The 22,391-nt window shown below is 37.6% G+C and overlaps 2 protein-coding genes across 5 annotated transcripts in view; one reads left to right on the top strand and one right to left on the bottom strand.

The window, feature by feature from the left end:
- LOC5570347 (palmitoyltransferase app) overlaps nt 1–22,391 on the top strand; it is a 103,881-nt gene that overhangs the window by 22,821 nt on the left and 58,669 nt on the right. The window lies entirely within an intron of this gene.
- Nucleotides 552–4,633, bottom strand: LOC110676326. Its single transcript, XM_021843772.1, has 2 exons — nt 1,036–4,633; nt 552–973 (listed from the first exon to the last, which is right to left on the bottom strand). Exon 1 carries the CDS (start codon nt 3,817–3,819, stop codon nt 1,159–1,161), a length of 2,661 nt encoding a protein of 886 aa, XP_021699464.1. The 5' UTR covers nt 3,820–4,633; the 3' UTR covers nt 552–973; nt 1,036–1,158.

The raw sequence follows: 22,391 nt of genomic DNA, 5'->3' as shown, positions 1-22,391 counted from the left end.
ACTACTTGAGTCGATTGTACAGAGGTAAAAAAACGACGCAAGTAACTGAATAAAATGGCTTATCATTTTTTCATATAAGTTTTGTGGGTTATAATAGAAACTACCTAGTTTTTGAACGCGAGCTGATTGTATGCTAAATTTAAGCGATGTACACGGCGAAAAAGTTCAAAAGGTGATTTCATTTTAAAACAGTTTTGGAAGACAGGTTGTGAATCTTCCTAATTAATTTTCTCAAAACCGTATGAAAGTTTCTTGCGTCATTTTGAAAAAGTAATCGAGAAATATCAAGCCAAAACATTGCAGAGTGATATTTCGTGCACCTTCCAATGCAATAGAAATTTTCATTCATCCGACGTGTGAACGGGTCTTTGTTTGCGCTCTTGGGTATTATTAAAAAACACAGCCAACGATTGAGCGGTACCGTATTATTTACTTGACCACTAAAATAAGGAGTTTGTAAACGCACAACCGCCGAATTAGGGGAATAGCATTAATTTTCGACCTACAATAATTATTTGCCAATTTTCGGATTTTCATACAAAGTAGGCGTAAATCGTATGAATGGGTCGAAAATTGGTGCTTTTCCCCTAGTGTACTCGTGCATTGGTCCTGCAACAAGAAGGCAAGTGTCTAGCTTCAAAATAATTAAAATCAATTATTGAGCCTTCGAGTAATTCGTCGAGGATGCGCTTATTGTGTGATTGAGTGAGTTGAATAATATGTGCCAGTAAAAGTGTTCAATATACTGGAAATGAATGAATGATAATTACTGTACAAGTACCTGATGTTTCGCCGGTCTGGAAAGCCGTTTTGCATTTGATTGGATCCATAACATTTGGGGTCCACGATTCGTTATCTCCAAGCAACATTAGGAGGTTGTTTTCGAAAGCAGCTAATGTTAGATCGGTCATTATTCTGCATCCTTCTGCATCTGTAATTATGCAATCCATTCTTCTACCAAATGCAGCTGATCCTGATATAAGAAAAAAGTGGATTAATATATTTATTTGAAGAAATCATATGCTTAAAGTTTACCTTGTTCTAGAAGACTGGTAACGGTGGGTAGAGCGGCCAAAGCAAAACGTTGAAGCCGAGATACATCGCAAACTTTGTAAATCTTCAAATTATCTGCCATTTTAGTGTAGTCTTGCGGACGGATTAAATTAACGGAATGGCGTGTTGAATAAACAGGTGATTCTTATTGTTTTCGCAGAATGATTTCAATGGTACGCGATCGACGAATTCACTGATGTTTCTCCCTACGTAAGTTCCTGGTTCCGAATTAATTTCCATTAATCCTTTTTCCGGAGCTTGCAGTACTGAGCGTTTTTTACCAAATATCGTTACTTGCTCGGACAGTTGGTCGAATATCAACAGTTGAAGTTCTATTACATAAAATCGTTGGCCAAATTTATCGTGCTCAAGAAACAGATAATCATTTGCTTTATAATTGTATCCATAATACGATGCTTCTTCGGCATACAGAGCTGTATTACTTATCAAACCATATTCTTTCAAATCTTCTTTCATAGGTTCAGGAAGATCTTCATAGGATTCAACATACTTCGACACCACAAACTGCCTTTCAAAGCGGGATGTTTCTTGTCCTAATAATCCCTGATAGTATTGATGCTGCTCGGCGCAGAATTTGACGACATTTTTAAAATTTAATGTGCTACGTAGTGCTCGCTTGAAAAAACAATGTTTCCTTTCACAAAATAATGTACAGTAAGACATTAGCGGTCCAAGCCACCATATGATCCTAGGATAGTGGGTGGTAAAATGATGCTTTGGTCTGAGGGGCGTGTCAAACTCAGTTTTTCTGTATTCCATATACTCAGTTATAAGCGATCGCAGTAAGTGAATTTGTTTTTCTGAGACAATCGTACAGGTAATTATATCCGTGATATTTTTGATCAGCATTAGCATTGACATTAATGGATCTTCATAATTCACCGTTTTCTTCAGAAATATTAACGGTATTATTTGTACGATGTGCCAAATATCAATGGCCCTTGCTTTAAATGTCTTGGATTTTCTCGTGAAGTCAATTGTTATTTTCGTATCAAGCTTTAATTTTTTGCATACTTCATTAATCCTTCCTTCAATGTACAGTGCAGACAGATGTTGCTCTTTTGAGAGTCGCTTCAGTATCAAAAAAAGATCGTTGTTGACCCATCCTTCGAACAAATCGTGCGCTACACATGGGGCAGCTCCAAAATCGAACATTTCAAAGTATTTTAGTTCATCGAAAATACATTTTGCTTTTACACCTCTAAAAGGGATACTTGACGGATCATTTTCGATGGTTTTCACATCAATTATGTGAGTGTCGGGTGTTCGGAGTTCCGCGGTATGGAGGCAGTCAATCCGAAAGGAAGTATGCTCAATATAGCAGGTACGACAAAAGTATGAACTTGTTGAGAAGTTCTCTACAAGACCTCCTATTTGATGCGCACCTAAGTTATCATTTAGGGTAGTGAATAACGAGCCTCTAACTCTTTCCGGAAATCCTCCACCATGTATCAAAATTCCATCGTCCTCTAAAATCTTTAAATCCTCAATCAATCTCCGAAATATACAATTACTACCGAAGTAAGAAAAGTCCTTATTTTTGCATAGAAGAACAAGTTGCACATTTTCGGTTTTACATCTTAAATGCGGATCAAGGTTTCCAATTACCATGTACATACACAGTAACTTATAGCGTGAAGTTGCATTACCAATCGCATTGACAACCATTTCCGCTGCGTCTTGGTAGAGAAAAATGTTTAAAGTTTTATCGCTGAAAAAGGTACTTGTCTTGAACTTTTGACCGTCGTCATAATCTGACAGATACCCTGGAGATTTAGGTTTACTCCGGAATACTGCGTTATAAACTTTAGGATCATTGAGCATTGCAGTCAATGTGTCTAATATTGGCACATAGTAATAGAAACTGTCTTTATGCTCGTTATTTTTTTGTAGGGAAATACGGTTTGGAGAAACGAAGCTATAATTCTCCCGATAATACTTTTTACGCATGTACGGCGACCGAAATATTCCAGTGGTCCCGAACATAGCATCGAAAATGTTGAACTTGCACAACTTTTGTCCCAAGTCTTCCAAGGAATACTTTTCTGAGCTAGTTTGCTCCAGATGGATCTCGTTAACCAAGGAAGTAGAACTATTTAACAAATAGCTGTTTTGTTCAACAGCAGCTTCTCCTAACGCCTGAACAATTTCCTGAATAGATCTTTCCGTTACATGATTTTTGGACAAAAGCTTCAGAAAAAGAGTTCCAAAAATGTTGAAGATTGTCTCGCTGTTCTTGATCGGTTTCTCGTCCATAGGTGATGACACAGCTCGCTCGAATGATCCACTTGATTCGACCATTTCAAACGGGCTCGATTCCGCGTTTTCTTCGGAAGCACTATTTTTCCTGAACTTCTCCTGGACGTTTTCATTCCGGTGAAAGTACATATTATGGATGCGCATGCTATTGACGGTGACGAAAGGTTTCCGAGTTTGGCAGCCGAAAGGACAAAACACGGGATTTCCGGCGTCTAGGTGTTTGGCCACATGCTTAGCCATCAGTTTCACGCTGTTTTCCACAAAGTCGCACGACCGAAGGGAACAACGGAAAATCCGCCGGGATTTCAGCAGAGCATGTCGTTGTCGAAGATGCTTTTTGAACGACTCAAAGGACTTAAAACGTAGTTCACAATCCGGAATGGCACATTTAAAACACTTTCTATCTTTATGCACACGCGTATGGAATATAAATCTTTCAATATCACTGAAAACAGCGATGCAAAATTCACATTTGATTTCAGCCATTTTAACTTACGAGCTTTCTACTGAAACAAGCGGGATGAACTGTGATGTGCAGAGGAACTAGACGCGTACGCCATGTTGTTTTTTTTCAACGAATGTTGCTATAAATTTACACGACGATTGAAATTTATAGCTTTATCGATTGAAAAATCAATGCACATTAATTTATTTTTAAATGAAATGTTGAAAAATACACTGAGAAATGAAATTAAGTGAATAAACATGTAATATTGCGTTCTTTTTAATGCTCCAAATATGTGCATTGATTTTAACTCAATTTTCAATGAAAGTTTCGTTTCAATTGATTTAATTTTACAAACTTTTCGATTTAAATGTCGTTTAAATTTCAACATTTTTTGCTGTGTATAGACCAAAAAAGTTATAGCTTTTTGCAAGTGTATCATCTAGTTTTTATGTGGAAAACCTTTAAATAGATTATAATAGGCCCTTAAAAAAGTTTTCAGTTCCGGATTTATACGGCCGACGTCCGCGGGATATGTCCGAAGAATATTTGAGACATTTCCATAATTATTTTGCACGGATAAAACAAAACTACACTCTTCCAAAAGGTCAGGTAAATTTAAGAGTTTCCAAAAGTATTTTTAAAAGAAGCAAACCTTTTGACATAAAATTACATGTGTTCTTTAAATTACATGACCACTTGTCTAAGAAAACAAACAAAAAATACACACTGGGACGTAAAAGTCAGTCGAAATCGGCTGACAGTTATGTAAATTAGAGCCAAAAGATCACGAAAATTTGATAGTAAGAATAGGTCAGGGACACAAAGGTTAATAACTGTGGAAGTGTTTATAAGAACACTACGCTGAGTAGCAGGCTCTGTCCCAGTTGAGACGTGACATCAGGAAGAAGAAGAAGAATAATATATAATTTTGTTTAAAACTGGTTCTGGTTCCAAAACAGCAAATAACATCCACAATCTGTTCAAATTTTGCGAAGTTATCGCAATTTGAATATGTTCAAACATGATTGAACGCCTAATTCAAATCCAAACGGTAAGAAACTTTTTTGTGCATTCTATAAAGTTGCTCCAAGATCCGTGATTATAGGTCTTGAGAGCCATATGTTACCCCATATGAGTCGTAGTTGAGCACCACTGCTGCATTAATCTCGCCTCTAGGTATGACTTCCGCAATTCGCATCAATTTGCAAGATTCGCAACAACAGTGCCCTGCAGGTTGCAGCAGATCCCCAAGTGTATGGAAATGTTTCTGTAAAAAACGATGAGTGTTTGTCGATAATTGCCATTGTTATATTTAGTGTAAAATGCCTGCCATGAGTTGGCGAAGACGAAACATGAGAAAAATATGGAATCAATCGACTTAGCGATGATTGAACACTTGCAGCTTCACCTAGCGGTAAAAAGTTGATGCCACGAGGTGTACTATGTACGTTTTTGGCTTACTTTCTACGGAAAATGTATTTATTGACCCCTTCGGCAGTCTAGCAGTGATCCAAACTGCCGGCTTTATGGCATTTAGTCGAAAGTACATTTGGTCGAAACGACATTCCGCCGAATGTACGTTTGGTCGAATTACTAGAACCTTTCCTCGAAAGATTATTAAGTAATAGTTGATCGAGAAAATGTTCGGTTGAACGAACAAATAAATAAATAAAAATAAATAAATAACGAATCTATCTACATACCTACAGTTTACAACGTGCTTAGGTTATGTGCTATTGTTTATGTACACAGCTAAAAATATGTTGTAAATTTAAGTTTATTTTCATGCACATATTTGGAGCATCAAAATAAACGTAAATTTCAACGACCAATCCATTATTTTTCAATTGAATTCACTTTGAATTTACACGATCATGTAATTTTCAACCATTTTTAGTTGAAAATTGATCGTATATTCATTTAAATTTACATGATGCTGTAATAACACACGAATTTGATTTATTTTTACAGTAGACTTCAGTTTACATCACATTGAAAATTAAATATTTTTTTCTGTGTAGGATAAATTATTCTTGAAAATGTTCCGTTTGCCCTAAGTTCAATAATAATTGTTTTTATTTATAGCTCAACGTTGGAAATATAATGAATTTATTATTCTTACAAAATATCGTCATAGGGTAAGTTTTCCTACTCATGGTGAATTGTTATGATTCAGCTAAGTTACATTCCTTGGACAAACATGTAGCTTTGATCACGGAGCACGCTATGTCTGAACCAGACGATTATAAAAATCGAATGTACATCGGATTTTTTCTCGCTAGAGTTTAGTATTTGGGTTATATTTTCATAATCGGAAAGTTTTAAAATATTCCATCGGTGAAATTTTGATTTTTTCCACTTGTACACCACAGTAACCTTTTTCCGGCCCCGAATTCACTCGATGAAATTCGCGGACAAACCTTCGACGCTCAAGGTAGACTAGCACAAACGGCAGACACAGACACTGGGGGGACTTCAGCACACGCGGGTTTTCGGATTAGCACTAGATTCGTTGTTCACTGGGTGGTAGGTTTAACAAGACTGGTTGTATTTCAGAATAAGGGTTCGCTTTTATAGGGTAACAATGCTTTAGTGTTAGTACGAGGTATAGTTAAGGCGTAGATTAGTGATATACTATCGTATATAGAGAAGTACATAAATATAACACAATGGATTATTGGTTTCAAGGTCGCGAAAGCTTTTTTGTATGAGATATTGAAGCAATTTACCGTTAGGTTTGGTTTGAAGCAACTTATCAGTAGAGGTACAGTACAACAAATTCATTTTGATTCATTTGACATTAAACACCACTTTTTAGCCATTTTTCATACTAAATCCCATGAAAATCAAGTTTTCGACGCATTTTCGCCCATACAAAATGTATGGAAAAAATCTCACCGATAGAATATTTTAAAACCTTCCGATTATGAAAATATAGACCAAATACTAATTTCTAGCGAGAAAAAATCCGATGTACATTCGATTTTTATAATTGTTTGGTTCAGCCATAGCGTGCGGAGTCGATAACTTTGATTGATAGTAAGTTGATAATTAATTCAATCAAAAATAATCAAACAGGAGAATTATTGTGACAAAGGTTTACTTGCTTCTATTTGAGATCAGCTCGTCGCGATTCGATAATCTAAATAATAATCCTATCAACCAAAAATCATATGCTTCTTAAAGCAATTAAATTATTTTGGACCAAATGTCCATTCGACGAAATGTCTATCCGACCAAATGTCATAGATTCCAAATTATCAGCTGATTCTTAACTCGTGTTCACATTGATTCATATTTGTGGACAAGTTTTTGCCGATTCATAAATTATGGTTTTAGACAATTTGCAAATAAGTGAAAATTTCAAATATTATCAACAATTTTAATAAAAACATTGTGCTTACACTGCAGCTATAAGTCCAACTATACCATTTGACGTTGAATGCATCAAAATATGTTGTTTATTTCGCTTTCTATTTTTTTTTAATTTGCCTTAAATGATTGTTAATTGTAGGATTATTGTACAAGGTGCTGAGATTTTAAATTTTCTTCGGATGCTATAAACATAACACCAAGCTGAAAACAAAAGTTGCTACATAATCTTCTGAAACCAACTTCCCTTTCGAACGATTGATATGCATTGGTGGGTGTATCGCCGCACCTCCAACTATTGATTAGCGTGATCATAACAAAACATGCTGGCGAAAATAAAAAGTTTCACTACCCGCGGAGCAATTTATTCGGAGTTCCTCAATTCGATTTTCGTTCGGCTCATTAAATCTTGATCGACCTCGACTCCGCACTCGGAACAGCTGATGATGGTTTGCCAGCCAGACAACGACGATGCACAGTGGCGCGTCTTCGAAAAAAAAACCCAGATGTATCCCAAATTGATTGAACTTTCTTCGATACCTGATATCATCCCGTTGAAAATTCGATTTTCTAGTGAAACGAGCCCAGATTAAGTTTTTCATCAAATCAGATAAAAAGGCCATTATTACAGCTTGAGCTTGATTGGCCGCCCGTGGTTGCTACTCCAGTATCGCCAGACCAGCTGCACTTACACAAGGAATCAACCAGATGACTGCTTGGGATTAACATGCACCCTCAGTGTATAAGTGCCGGTTGATCTTCTATTTTTAGGCAACAATGGTGCCTGCCACGTCAGAATGCTGAACAATGAGGGAAAGGGAAAGGAATTGATGATGCATTCAACTGGCACCCACGGTTACCACTGCGTCAACGCCAGTTCATGCGGGAAGGGTGAAAGGGTGGGGTAGTTTTTATGGCAGAGAGGCTTGCTGGTTTGGTAAGCAGACTGCCTATGCCTATGGCGACGGACCTGGTGTAGTGGTTAGAACACACGCCTCTCACGTCGAGGACCTGGGATCGAAACTCATCCCCGAGATAGTCACTGACAAAAAAGTTATAGTGACGACTTCCTTCGGAAGGGAAGCTAAAAATCTCGTTAATAAAGATAGAAAAAAACTGCCTATGTATCAGGCGTAAAGGATGGTGTTGGAGAGCAGTAGGCCATGAAAAAGAACGAAGAAAAAAATTGTCATTACTTGTCAAACCGCGTGTTAGATTAGTGCAATAAAGCGAAAACCTCCAAATTAGAAATCGTTTAAATTGTAATTTCATTCTCCATTGCGGAGATTTCCCGAAGAAAAAGGAAGAAGTGTTCCGTCGGATAGTTTCCGACCATTTGCAGGTGAGCGAAACTGTCAAAGCGATTCCGTGCCAGCCTCTGTGAAGAAGCAAGAAGAGCTCCCGAGAAAACGTTCCCGTCGCATTTGGTCCTTCTCCGTTTCCCAGGTGGGCCCGTCCCTGTCGGTAAATCCGAGCGAGCGAATCCTGAAATATTTGGTCCTTCTCCGTTTCCCAGGTGAGCCCGTCCCTGTCGGTGAATCCGAGCGAGCGAATCTTGAAACGGAGAAGGACCAAATGTTCTGGGGGTAAATTACCCATTTGAGCCACGTTCGGTTTCGCCCGTAGTTCTCTGCACTTCACACAAAGGTTTCCAAACTTTTTAACCTGGGACTTAATCTTCAAGATACGGTGACGATGCTTGAGATTGTTGACAATCGTTTCTAATCCTTGATGACCGTTCGCATTGTGATATGTCCCAATCAGCAAGTTTGTGAAGCTATGGTTGTCAGGAAGTATCACAGGGTTATTAACATCAAAGGGTTTGCTCTTATTCTGTATACGACCTTTCATTCGTATAATAGATGGCATGCTATAATGATGAACGAATGGAAGCGTAGGGAAACGGTTTATTTCTGTCCGTCTCGGGTTCTAGCAAATGCTATGAACTGTGATAGATACATCAACTGTGATAGATTAATAGTGGTAGATAGAAGCAAGTGAAAGATACAACTACAAAGTACGAGGAAAGGAACGGCAGAAAAGCAGAAGCGTTAGCCATTAGACCATCAACCCCGTCCAGATCAAAAAGGCCATTATTACATAATATTTAGTTGTAATGTAATGCTTTGTACAGAAACTCAAACCAGAACTACAAATTTGACTTCCTTTTAATAATTTTAGTTGAGATTTAAACGAATCATGAAACATACTGCAGATTTGAATGAGAATCTTCCTAGATTATAATAACCCTTCAAATGAACTTTTAATCTTTATGGGCAAAGAGAGGTAAGCAAAACTGTCGGACGTCTGAAAGTATGGATTATTTGCTGTTAATAGTAAGGAACTCATTTTTCCGAAACAATTCACATAAAACGGACAGTTCGTGGGCCTATGAAATTGTTTAACACATTCTTTGTTACGAATAACAAATCAAATAGCCATCGTCAAATCTAAGACCTTGGACAACGTTTTCAAATGAAGCCTATCGAGCTTAAATCGGTCATGACTTCGTTGAGATACAGTCAGTGACAATAGTAACCAAAAAATGCAGTTTCTTCATGCAAAAATCCCAAATTTGAAGCTCTGTGTCTTAGCTTCTGATAGTTTAAATAATTTGAATGTTGGACTACAAATAACCTAGCTTTATCTGTTTCAGAGGGTTGTTCAAACTCAAAAATGAGAAGCTGGTAGATTTTCAATTTAATTTAAAAAGGTTTCGTTTTGTGTGGTTGATTTGTTTAACAATGTTGTTTACTTTAAGAACATTGGCAGGACACCCTAACCACTTACAACTTATTATTTTTGAAATAATATAAAAAATCTCTCAGTTACTTACTTTTGTCTCTGAACAGTCCTATGAATCTCAATCTTGATTTGCGACAAACGGTGTTTTCAAAAGTGGGTCTAGAACTATAGTTGGTGAATTTAAAGCAGTCAAATTTTGCTGATGTCTTCATACTTAAAATGCTATCAAAAAACGAAAACAAAACTTAATCTTAAATTCTGGGAAACTGTTACTCAATAGTACAAAAAGTCTATAAAACTACTAACAAGACTGATTTTGAGAGTTTTGCCCGGCCATGTGCCACTGTGCAGTGATGAAGACGAAGACATTGGCCGTCAACGCTCACACCCGGCTGCTGCTGTTTGCTGAGCTCATGCTCGTACCGACGTAATACTTTCGCCAGGGTTTTACCGCTCTGCAGTGCAGCTGACTGATGGATGAATGCTATCTATCACTATGCCACCAAATGCCACACCTCTCGGCTCGGTTGGAATCAATCGGTGCGAGCGAAATTGGAGAAAATCGGAAATTCGCCGACTGTCATTGCTTGTGCGGAAATTTAGTGGAACTTACTTTCCCGAGGCCAAGAATCAATGAGAAATTTGAATTATTTCATTCCGATTGATGCATAATTTACTTAGTTTTGAAATTAGTCGGAACTTTTCATTGGCGAAGCTAATTCATAAAATGTATCAAAGTTGTTTTCCGACACCAAATTGTCAACATCAAAGCTGTATAATATGATCTCTTTCAAAGACAGTTTACGAACGAAAGGTTGAAATAAAGAAATGTCGAGAATACAACAGATCGAAATTAATGTGTTTGTTAGACCTTCTGTCATAGATTCTTGCCAATTGACCGACCATTTTTGCATGTGTATATTATGCGGAAAGCACGAAGATAATTACAAAAAGTTCTCGATAGGTGGGATTCAAACCCATTGCCCTCAGGCTGGTCTTGCTGAATAGCTACGTGTTTACCGCTACGGCTATCTGGACCTCTTCGAGGAATTCATCCAGTGATTCTTCCGTCGATTTTCCTAGGATTTTTTGCAAGATTTCCGTTTATGGAACTGCTGTGTTGCTCTCGTAAAATGGGATTGGCATAAAACGATTGAAAGTTGGGAGCAGCACTCTTATAAACACTTGAATGGCGTGGAGGCAGAACACCTATATGGCATAGCTACGTATATCGATCGGTACGACGGACGAGGGCGATGTGCCGACTCCCTCGTTAAGTGATGTCAAAGATGCTATTAAACAGCTCAAGACTTATCATTTCTCAAATCATCTTCAGTCGTCTATGGCACTAACAAGTACATTCTGTATTCTTATCCCGTCATAGTCATAAGCAAACGCTCATGGGTTTTGCAGTGCCGTTTTAGGGCGCTATTTGCACCCATAGTGGTACGAAGCTACACGTTCTCATTTCGTTTATGTGATTTTCCTTCTTCAAGAGACTTCCTTTTCTATTTCTATCCCATCAGTCCCGTTCATATGGCGATGGCACAAATCTCCCAAATAATAGAACAGGCCTTCTGATACCTGGTCACTGAAAAACATGCTGGATGAATTGTTCGAGAAAAAGATCTCTAGAATGAGCTGCTGTATGATTTGCAGAACATATCATTGGGAAGATTCCTGGAAAAACCCGTAATACTTGTTGGACTTGTTGGAATAATTTCTAGAAGAATATCTGGAGCAATTAGTATCCATTCAGAAGTTACTGATGTAATCTCTGTAGAGATGTCTAGAAGAATAACTAAAAAATCAGTGTAGGAACTTTAGAAGAAATTTTTGTACAATTTCCTGGGGAAAATATCTGAACAATTTTCTTCTGAGACCCAAAACCTTATGTTTTTTTTTCTGGAAAACTTTTGGCCATCTATGGAAGATCTACTGGAGTGACGAATTAAGAGATCCTTTTAGAGCAATCCTTGTGGAAATTACTGGAGGTATCTGCGATGGACTGCTAGAAGATTTCCTGAAGCAAATTGTGGACAAAATTCTTTGATCGTCCCGTAAAAAAATCTTAAAGGAATTATTAGACGAATCCCCAAAAGAATTGCTGGCGCAAACTTTTGGAATTTTGGGAGGGATCTCTGGAGAACTCCTTGAATGTATTCCTAAAGGAATCACCTAAATTTATGAAGAGATTTCTCGAGGAATCAGTGACAGAATTCCTGACGAAGTTTTGGGACGGTCTCCAGAATCTCTAAAATTTGCACCAATCCATAAGATTGATTTTCCACGGTTTCTTGCAGAAATTCTGTCTTGATGAATTTTTCTAAGAATTTACATGGAATTCTCCAGCAATTTCTACGTCTTGGGATCAGAGGAAAGGCGAATGTGTTTCAAAACAACAAATATTTATTGAAAACGTATTACCAAGCTTATCAATATTACCAGATTGCTCGTAACCATTTCTCTTATGACAGTTTAAGATAATACTCAACAATTTCTGCAAGGTTTCATTTGGATATTTTTTTCAACTTGAAAAATTAAGAAGAAACCCCTTTAATGATATGAGCAGAATTTATTTAATAGTTCGAGGTTTCTAATGAAATTTCTTTTGAAAATTACAGTAAGTTTCCCAGTTCTTCAACTTGGAATTCCGTGTATGATACCCGAAATTTATCCCGAGGTTTCTTTTGGGAAGTAATCAAAAGCGGTTGGTGGTCTAATGGCTACCGCTTCTGCTTCATAAGCAGAAGGTCATGGGTTCAATCCCTTGGTACTTTGTAGTACTTTGTACTTTGTAGTTGTATCTTTCATTTGCTTCTATCTACCACTCTTAATATATCACAGTTGATGTATCTATCACAGTTCATAGCATTTGCTAGAACCCGAGTCGGACAGAAATAACCCGTTTCCCTACGCTTCCATTCTATCATCATTATGGCACTTCTTTACGTCTGATACATAGGCAATCTGCTAACCAAATCATCAAGCCTCTCTGCCATAAAAATTACCACCCCTTCACCCTTCCCGCATGAACTGGCTTAGACGCAGTGGTATATACGGTCTACCGTGGGAGCCAGGTGAATCAGCATCAGCAAAGCCTTCCCCTTCCCCTCATTGGTCATCATTCTGACGTGGCAGGCGTCATTGTTGCCTGAAAATAGACGATCACCAGCACTTATACACTGAGAGTGCATGTTAATCCAACGCAGTCATCTGGTTGGTTCTTTATGTAAGTGCAGCTGATCTTGCCATACTGAAGTAGCAACCACAGGCGGCCAATCAAGCTCAAGGTTTATTTTGTGAAGGAATTCAAAGGTTACACAAATTACAGGACGTAAAAAGGACGCTTCGTGCATCCCGCTTCAAATATCTGCCGGGATAACGTCCAGAAATTTTCCAACAACAATCTTATAGGAACAATACTACAAATAACTTTTCCCTAGAAATTTTTACAGTGATTTTTGAAAATTTTATTGCAATGAAATCATACAGTTGGATATTGGATTTTCACATGCTCAGAGCGGTAGCTCTGTTCCAGAGCTGTGCAATTGTTTATTCATCTTAAAAAAAAACATTTTTACGAAAATAAGCCCCAGAAAATAATTAGACATTACTTTTAAAATTATATAACCGTGCATTTGCTGCAGGATTACTACTACGGCTTCCATCGAGATTTCTTCCGGGAACGCCTCACTATAGGACAAAAACCTATTTCGATTGGTTACAACCTCTAGTTCTGGGGTCCTAGATGTTTGAAGTCTTCGGCGAATTATCTTGAGCAAATGCGGGCTTTATTCTGACATAATTTAATTTTAACTAGAATTATCTGTCCTTAAATTTCTCACAATTAGTTCTTCGAGAAACTTTCCCAGAGATTCTTCTCTAGTAAATTCAATACGAGGAACTTTATCAGACATTTTTCAAGGGTTTATACCAGATTTTGTCCAGGATTTTTTCAGGGTTACTCTTCTACGATTCCTCTAAGGTATTTCAAATGCCTTTTTCATACATTAATGGTTTACAAATGTATTATAGACTATCACTGAGCATTCTCAAGAATTAAATAAATAAATATTCCTTTTTTGAACTTTCAAAAGGGTCACGCTATGAATTTTTTGAGGAATTCTTAGACTCCTGAAGAACTTTTTCAAGATCACTGCGGACATTTTACAAAGAACACATCATCAAACACCACAGAGTTTATTCCATGATTTATTCTAGCGGTCCTTTGAAGTACATCTATTGTTTGCTTCAATTTATCCTATGAATCTTGCAGTGAATTTTGGAAAACAATTGGATTTGGATCGCAATTCGAGTAAAGTGAACATGGCAAAACTTAGTAAAGAAAGATGTTCATTTTGATACTATGAAATTTTGAAGGCAATTGGTTATCAGACGGATTTTTGGCGATTCGTTTAACGTGGACAACCTTTAAGTGTTGACTTGGTAAATTACTTACGTTTGACGGGTCGTGCAGATCGCTAGACAGTCAAGAGCTGGATTCATGTCCTCTATCTTGCTGCTGCCCCTGCTGTTTGTCACGTTTCCGAAATATGATTATTGTGGAGCAATTAGCTAGCTATCAACGTTGACGTCCATTTACAAAATTAGTTATTTATCTTTACGTCGAACGTGGCACGCGCGGGCCCTAATTGTCGTCAGCAATCAAAACTGATAATATTTACACATTTCACGTCAGCTGTTACAGGAAGTGAAACTGATAAGCATATGAAGTATAACTGTATTTACAATCTTTTCTATTTTACATAATGGTTAGTAGATTTTTGTTTCATATTTTGTGCTTAATTTCCAATATTTGAATTTTTATCATATTCTTTTATTTGATTTACGAACGTTTTGCTTAAAATAATTTGCCCAAAATTGCAAATTTCTAACAAATTACGAAAAAAATGAAACGTAAAAACTATAACTGTCGTACTTACGTACACTTGTTCTCTTCTGTTGATCAATTTCCTGAAAGGAAAAACTAGATAATTTCCACCAAAACTTTTCTGGAGTGCTGCAGGTGTCGTTTGTTTGCTTATCTTCTACCGCTACGCAAGCAGAGCTTCAAACAACGACAAAAAATCACTAACGCGTCCACGTCATTATACATGACGTAGTTTGACCTTTAGGGCGATGATCCATCATCAACAAGGAGGTGTTTGACATTTGGCTGGAAATGGACCATATCGGACAAGATAGAAAGTTGCCATTTACCCTAATTTAAACATCACCGAACGTTCCTCTACAACTAATGCGACTGAAATGGTTCCTAATACATTAAGAAAGTCGTCCAGATGTATAGCTGTATTTATATAGCTATCGTCATCGGATGTAGCAGGTTACGTTCTATGTACTTATTGTATCCTGTTTCCTTAACTAGCACACAATAAGCTTGTTGTACAGCATGGTAGCGATTGACCCCCGTGTTGCCTTCGCTGCCCGGTAAGAACATTGCGGAGAAGACTATTTCTATTTTGTGGGTCAAGGATGGAAGCATGAATGGATGGACGTATAAGTGTGTATTAGTATAAAATCGATCATGAGCCCTTTCTTCATTACAGTAGTGACTACATTCATCCAACTCAAGTTTTCATATAGTTTTTTAGCATTCATTTTTGTTCTTTTTCTCGTCATTATTTTGCGGAAATTCAATTATACTGTTAGAAAGGAATTTCAGTAAAGGACCTATCAAAATTTTCAGAATTCTCCCCGATGAGATTTGGAATTTCGAAGCATTTTAACGAAATCCAAATGGTTCATTCAATTATTTTCGAGCCGACTGGAATACATATGAAACATATATTGACTCTAATCTTGATGTTAACATTTCTTTACAAACAAAACTTGATATTGACAGTGCTCTTGAAACAACAAATTCCATTGTTGAAGCCAGGAGCATCACAATTCCAAAATGTGAAAACTTGAATCCGTGATTATAGACGATGATCTTAAATTCTTGATCCGTTTTAAAAACGTGAGGAAAAGGCTAGTTCAACGCACTCGCGATCCTGCTTTGAAAATTGTATGGCAGGATTTTCAGAAAGAAATCAAGATCAAGAAACGTTTTTCACAATTAGGAAACAAAAATTTTGAAAATAAAATTTCTCTATTGGCTCTTTGGCTCTAAGCCCTTTTAAAAATTATCTAAAATTTTGAAAAAAAAATCTCAGAAGCCAATACCGGCATTGAAAGAGGAAAACAAAATTATTACTAACTAATTGCGAAAAAGCTCAAAATCTTGCTATGCAGTTTGAATGCGCGCACCATTTTAATTTAGGACTTACTAGTCCAATTGAAAATCAAGTTACTCAGGACTTCGAAAATATTCTCAATCAAGAGAACGTTTTCGAAAATTCCTGGGAGACTGATTTGGAAGAAGTGAGAACTATTATTTAAAAAATCAAAAATATGAAAGCTCCTGGCGATGATGGAATTTTCTACATCCCCATCAAGAAACTTCCAGAAAGTAGCTTATTATTCTTAGCTGATATATTTAACAAATGTTTTCAATTAGCATATTTTCCTGACAAATGGAAAAATGGTACCAATTTTAAAACCAGACAAAATCAGTGCGCATCGTACCTTCGTGCTGTGCGTACACGAATTCTCTCTGCTCTTGGAAGTTTTCTTAAAAACTACCTAAAGCAATAAAACAGTACTTTTAAGTGCTACAAAAACAGTGCTTTTCAGTACTATTTTTTCTACTATTGATCCCTTTACGATCCTTGTTTGGACCCATGCCTTCGATTTTTCGTTGGCGTAAGCTAGCGGTGGTAATCCTTCTTTTACACCGTCTTGGGAAAAAACCTCTTAGAGGCCACGTCTTCTTTCATTTATTCACAAAACATGGTTGCAACTACAAACAAAAGGAAGGGTGAATCTTTGAATTCACAACTTCCTTCCAAAAAAGTGGGATTTAAAACTGTCACTAAACGTGGCAAGAATGGAAGAAAGGACGTTTCTCCGGAATGCGAACTTTCTTCCAATGGTGAAATGAATAATGTTGGTAATTGTATCGAAATGAGCAATCAGTTCGATGCTCTAGACAAATTTTCCGAACACCAAATCGAAGCAGCCTCTAGCCCAGGCTCTTTGATTCAAGTGAGGAAGCAAAAAGTGCCGCCTATCGTGGTCAGTTGTTCCGAATTTGGGGGATTTAGGCAGGAGACTTGAGCTCCATTAGGGGAATCACGGTTTCCTTCCAAATCGCAAAGAAAGGAGACTGTCGCGTTTTACCGGAAACTTCTCAAACATCTTGAAGCGAAGAAGCACAATTTGTTTACTTATGACGACAAAACTGAACGTTTGTTCAAAGTCGTCTTGAAAGGTCTCTCAAGTAACTATAAGTTACCTGAAGAGGTCAAAAATGGAACAAATGATTTACTTGGATTTTCTCCAGTCTAAGTAATCATTAGGAAAAAGAGAACCCATTTTGGCATTCTTTGGAAAGGGCTTACGAAAATTATTTAGTTCACTTTAACAAAATTGATCTAAATAATATTAATGGTTCAGAAAAAGCAAGACTTCGTTCGATGTCCGTGTGACATGGTAACGATTCCAGAAACCTAAAGGAAATTTTTAGAACTTCACTCAGTACCGTCGGTGCCAAAAGTGGTGGTACAAAACATTGTCGCATTGTAACCAGTCACTTTGTAGGTTACACTATGGAACCAGAGTTGCTCGCTGTCACTATCAATGCTTAAAATTTGTCGACTGCGATACAAATCGGATCATTCCATATCACATCAACATCATGCTGTCTACTCCATCACCAGTGCATTGATGGCGATAGACTATGGATATCACTGATGAGTTAAGCTTCAAGTTAAGCAATTAAAATAGCAATTTATCAGTACCGTAATCCGGGGTAACATTGATCATTTTTTGAATATTTCGTTCGAAAATGCAAATGTTGAAAATTTTATGTTTTTAAAACAAGTACTGCCACCCATAGCTCGTGGCTATATACTGTATTTTGTTTTAAGAAAGATTTAAGCATCTTTAAAAAAATGTTTTAAGTGATTTTTTGATTAAGCTGATATGGGGTAACATTGATCACTCATGTAAACAACATTCGGTAATAATGAAAATGTCGTTACTTACTTAAATCATGGCCCCTGAAGCCGAATATGAAGGCCAAACGCGTACAAGTCATTTACTTTTTGAGTTATTTTAAAATTAAAAACACCTCGAACGCCGGAATACGCCTAAAAGTAGGCAATTTCCTAAGGGAATTTTACATTAGTAACAGTAATTCGACAATGTTGCCTAATTTAACATACTTTTGAAAGTTTTGACAACGGAATCGTTTTCGGCGATGCCGTTTTTAGTAAGAACCGCATTTTCCTTGCTCATATCGTTTGCAGAACTTATGTGAGACATGAATCTTTGGTAGTGTCATCCTTAACCATTAAAATCATTGTTTCGAAAAGTTGCCAAATTTACGCATAAGGTAAACGCAATCTTCTCAAAAATCTTCACTTTTATTAGCTCATGAATATAAGAAAGAGAAACACCATTCATGATTTGGAAATGTTTCATCAATAAATGATAATACGAACTTTTTACGAGATGAGTCATTCCGATCAATTTTACCCCGCTGATCAATGATACCCCGGATTACGGTACAATATTTTTTATAGTGCTGCCAATGGATTGAAACTGTATGTTGGTCACTGAAAAACATCAATTTACCTCGTGATCACTTATTCTGCAGTGATTATGATCTAGAGTGCGATGTCGCATCACTGCTGTTGGTTGTCAAATCAAAGTGATATTGATAGCTCGCAACTGATATTGATAATTTTAAAACATCAGCTACCAGCTGATATGACTGACATTGAGCAACTCTGTATGGAACTTGAATGCTGGACCAATTTTATTCAAAATGATGAAATAATGTAAATTCAATATTGTAAGTAAATGTCTAAATATAAAATAAATGTTTGTGCTCCGTGGAATCATGTTTGAGTGAATATTTATTTTATGTTTAAAAGCCCTTGGTTGACATAGAACGATAGTTTTCATAAACAATTAGGGAATTAGTTCTTTTGATATATTGTGTCTTAAAGTTTTCGTCAAGTTTTGAATTTAAATGTTCGTCTTGTCAGCCATTTGTATATAATGTTCGAATTCGAAAATGTGTGTGTTATGCAGGTTGCCCGCCTAGGAGATCTATAGCCCGACATCGAAAATTTGGAATGGCGGTTTGGATGCGATGAGAGGGCAAGAATGTGATGGCAAAATCGGATATAAAAGGACCTAGCGAACTTTAGGGGGTCTCTTATATTGTTAGAAGTTTGATCCGGAGGAGTGAATAATAGTGACAGTGCCGGTTACGCCCGTCTCTATGCGTATCGGTAGTTCCGCGTCGGTTTTAGTGTGTAACCGAAAAATCGAAGTCCCTAAGATGAAACAGTTATATAGTCTCCCATAACACCGGACTTAAAGTTAAACGGTACGGAACTCGGTATGACCGCATTACAACGGTTAGCCCAAAGACACCGCAGTAGAAGTTAGTGCTAGTCGAGTTAGGTCATCCGGGTTCAATACGTGCCAAATTAAGGACCAAGCGAGTGTGGTGCAAAAGACTGCAGTGTGTGTTTGAAACGGTCAGAAGTGACACCTTTCCGGTGTTTGGAAGGCCTCGAGATGATACGCTAAAAATGTGTCCTGCCAGAGATAGTGTTGTGACTCGCTTGGGTTCCTGACCGAATAACAGTGCGCGCTCGGTACCACTCCCCGGATCCGCGGAACGTACGTTGGCCGTCCGTTACAATAGGCCTAGTGTCACGTGTCGGGAATAGCCCCGCTTCATGGGTTATATCCTGAGACCTACCAAAGTTACTTACCCTGCTCGGATTCCCTCACTGCCATTGTCCACCACCGAGAAGCCCCGCATTCCATCATCTGCATGCTGTATGTCGACCACCGTTCATCATAGCCACAACGAAAGCTAAGTGTAACCTTTTGTTCAAATTTCGTCCTAATAAACTGTCCAGAAACTTGTTCTCAATAAATTCCTTAGTCTATTAGTTAAATATTGTGTTGTGTAAATTTTGAGTAGTTTGTTGAACCGAATTGTCTAGTCCTCCATTTTGAAAAGTATTGTTTTATATTTGTCCAGCACTCACGGGAAGATAAAGTCCTCTTAGAGACCATTTTAAAACGACCCTGCTAGTCGGAACAAAGAACTCTATAGTTACAGCATGGATGCTAACTGCATGATTTGAGGAGGTTCTTCTCACGGTAAAGGACGTCTGTCCTGTGAAAGAAGATACCAAAAGTATGCGCGAATTGCGGGGTATGGTTGTCTAACTTTAAGGATTGCCCTTTGCGTAGGTGAGTCGTCGATATTGTCAATGCTCTCAAAACTTTGATAAATTGTTGAAGCAAGGGACATTGCAATACTCAAATTTGACGTAAAATTCGATTCCGTGATTATAGACGATGATCTTAAACTCTTGATCCGTCTCAAAAACGTGAGAAGGCAATTTCAACGCACTCGCGATCCTGCCATGCAAATAGTTTGGCGGGATCTGCAGAAAGAAATTAAAAATCGTTTTACTCAATTAAGAAACAGAATAAAAATTAAAGGCTAATTACGACATTGGAAGAGGAAAACAAATTATTACTAATTGCGAAAACTCTAAAAAAACTGATATGCCAGCGCGCACAATTTTACTCCACGCGCACTAGTCCAATTGAAATTCCAGTTACTCTGGATTTCGATAGCATTCGCAATCAGAAGGACGTTTTCGGTTATTCCTAGGGAACTGATTTGGAAGAAAAGAGAACTTTTATTTAACAAATCAAAAATATGAAAGCCCTTGGCGATGGTGATGGATTTTTTACATCCCCATCAACATGTGTAGAACACAGTGTTGTACAGATAAGCTTACTGTGTCACAATTTGTTATGCATTACACTGCGGAACACGTTTTTGTCTCAAGCATCAAAATACCACTACTTAATTAAGGGTTGCTGAATCCATTGCCGTTTTCAAAAATATCATAGCACGTCTAGTTTTTGAGATAATCCCTGTTGAAAATGCATAAATTGACTATATCAGCCAACTTGCATGCAAGTTTGCCAGCTTGTATGGCAATTCATTTGCTCAATTCAAACTTCATGTGTTAAACAACACTTATCAAAAGAGTACATAATATTGTCGGTGCTCAAATGTTATTTTTTGATGGTTTAGAAAAGTATTATATTTTTCCATATAAGAGAAACGAAGAATTTGAAGAGAATGTAAGCATGTTGAAAAAATCGATTAAATCTAAATTTAATCGCGCAATTTCAAACAAATTATATTTAAAATAAAAGTTCAAGTCCTATTATGCATGCTTAGTGGATAAGATTACAAAAATGTTTGGTAAATCAAACTTTAAATTTTGTGTAAACATCAATAAAACAGTATTTCATACAACTTTGACGACCTGTAGCTAAAAATTGTGACGTGCTGGAACATTTCTGAGAACGACATTAGATTCAGCAGCCCCAAATCTACTAGAGACACATAATTTGGTTCTTGAGACACGCAACAATGTCATTTTTGTTACGCTGTGTTATTAGAATAATTCGAAATAGTTCCTATTGGGGGGAAAGTGGGCAAGTGAGGTTGTAAAAAGAACAATTCCTTTGGGAACGTTTCTTGCACTTTTTGGGAGGAAATCCATCTGACTGAATTCAATGAAGAAATAATTGGAAGTTGTAAAAAATTCACTGTATCAGGAATTTAATCAAGTCTTGCGTCAGAATGCCTTAACCCCGCCGTCTATCGCCACTGGCAAGCACATTTGTTGGAAGTTATCAAGCCGGTTTTGTGGACGGGCAATTGACGATAGACCAAATCTTTATGTTGTGGCAGATCCTCCAAAAGTGTCGCAAATATCAAGTCCCTACGCACCACCTATTCATCGATTTCAAAGCGGCCTATGATACCATCGACCGCGAAAAGCTATGGAAGATTATGGACGAGAATGGTTTTCCCGGGAAACTGGCTAGACTGATCAAGGCAACGATGGATAGTGTACAGGGCTGGGTGAAGATATCGGGTGCATTATCGGACCCGTTTGAAACACGCAAAGGACTTCGACAAGGCGATGGTCTTTCCTGCCTCCTGTTCAATATTGCGCTAGAAGGTGTTATGAAACTGGCGGCTTCAACATGCGGGGCACGATCTTCAATAAATGCAGCCAGTTCATCTGTTTTGCTGACGACGTGGACATTGTCGGAAGAACGTTCCAGGTGGTTTCTGAACAGTATACCAGGCTGAAACGTGATGATCGACGGGGATGAGTTCGAGGTGGTGGACGAATGTGTGTACCTCGAATCATTGATAACGTCCGATAACAACTACAGCAGAGAAATTCAAAGACGTATCATTAACGGAAGTTGTGCTTACTACAGACTCCACAAGACCTTGCGGTCTGGTCAACTTCACTTCCGTACTAAGTGTACAATGTACAAGACGCTGATA

This window comes from Aedes aegypti, chromosome 2 (genome assembly GCF_002204515.2).
Source record: "Aedes aegypti strain LVP_AGWG chromosome 2, AaegL5.0 Primary Assembly, whole genome shotgun sequence".
NCBI lineage: Eukaryota > Metazoa > Arthropoda > Insecta > Diptera > Culicidae > Aedes > Aedes aegypti.
Note: the sequence above shows the minus strand (reverse complement) of the source record. Positions and strands in the feature narration are given on the sequence as shown.

Excerpts from the sequence above, each read along its gene's own strand:
- LOC110676326 (XM_021843772.1), bottom strand. The coding sequence starts at position 3,819 with ATGGCTGAAATCAAATGTGAATTTTGCATCGCTGTTTTCAGTGATATT.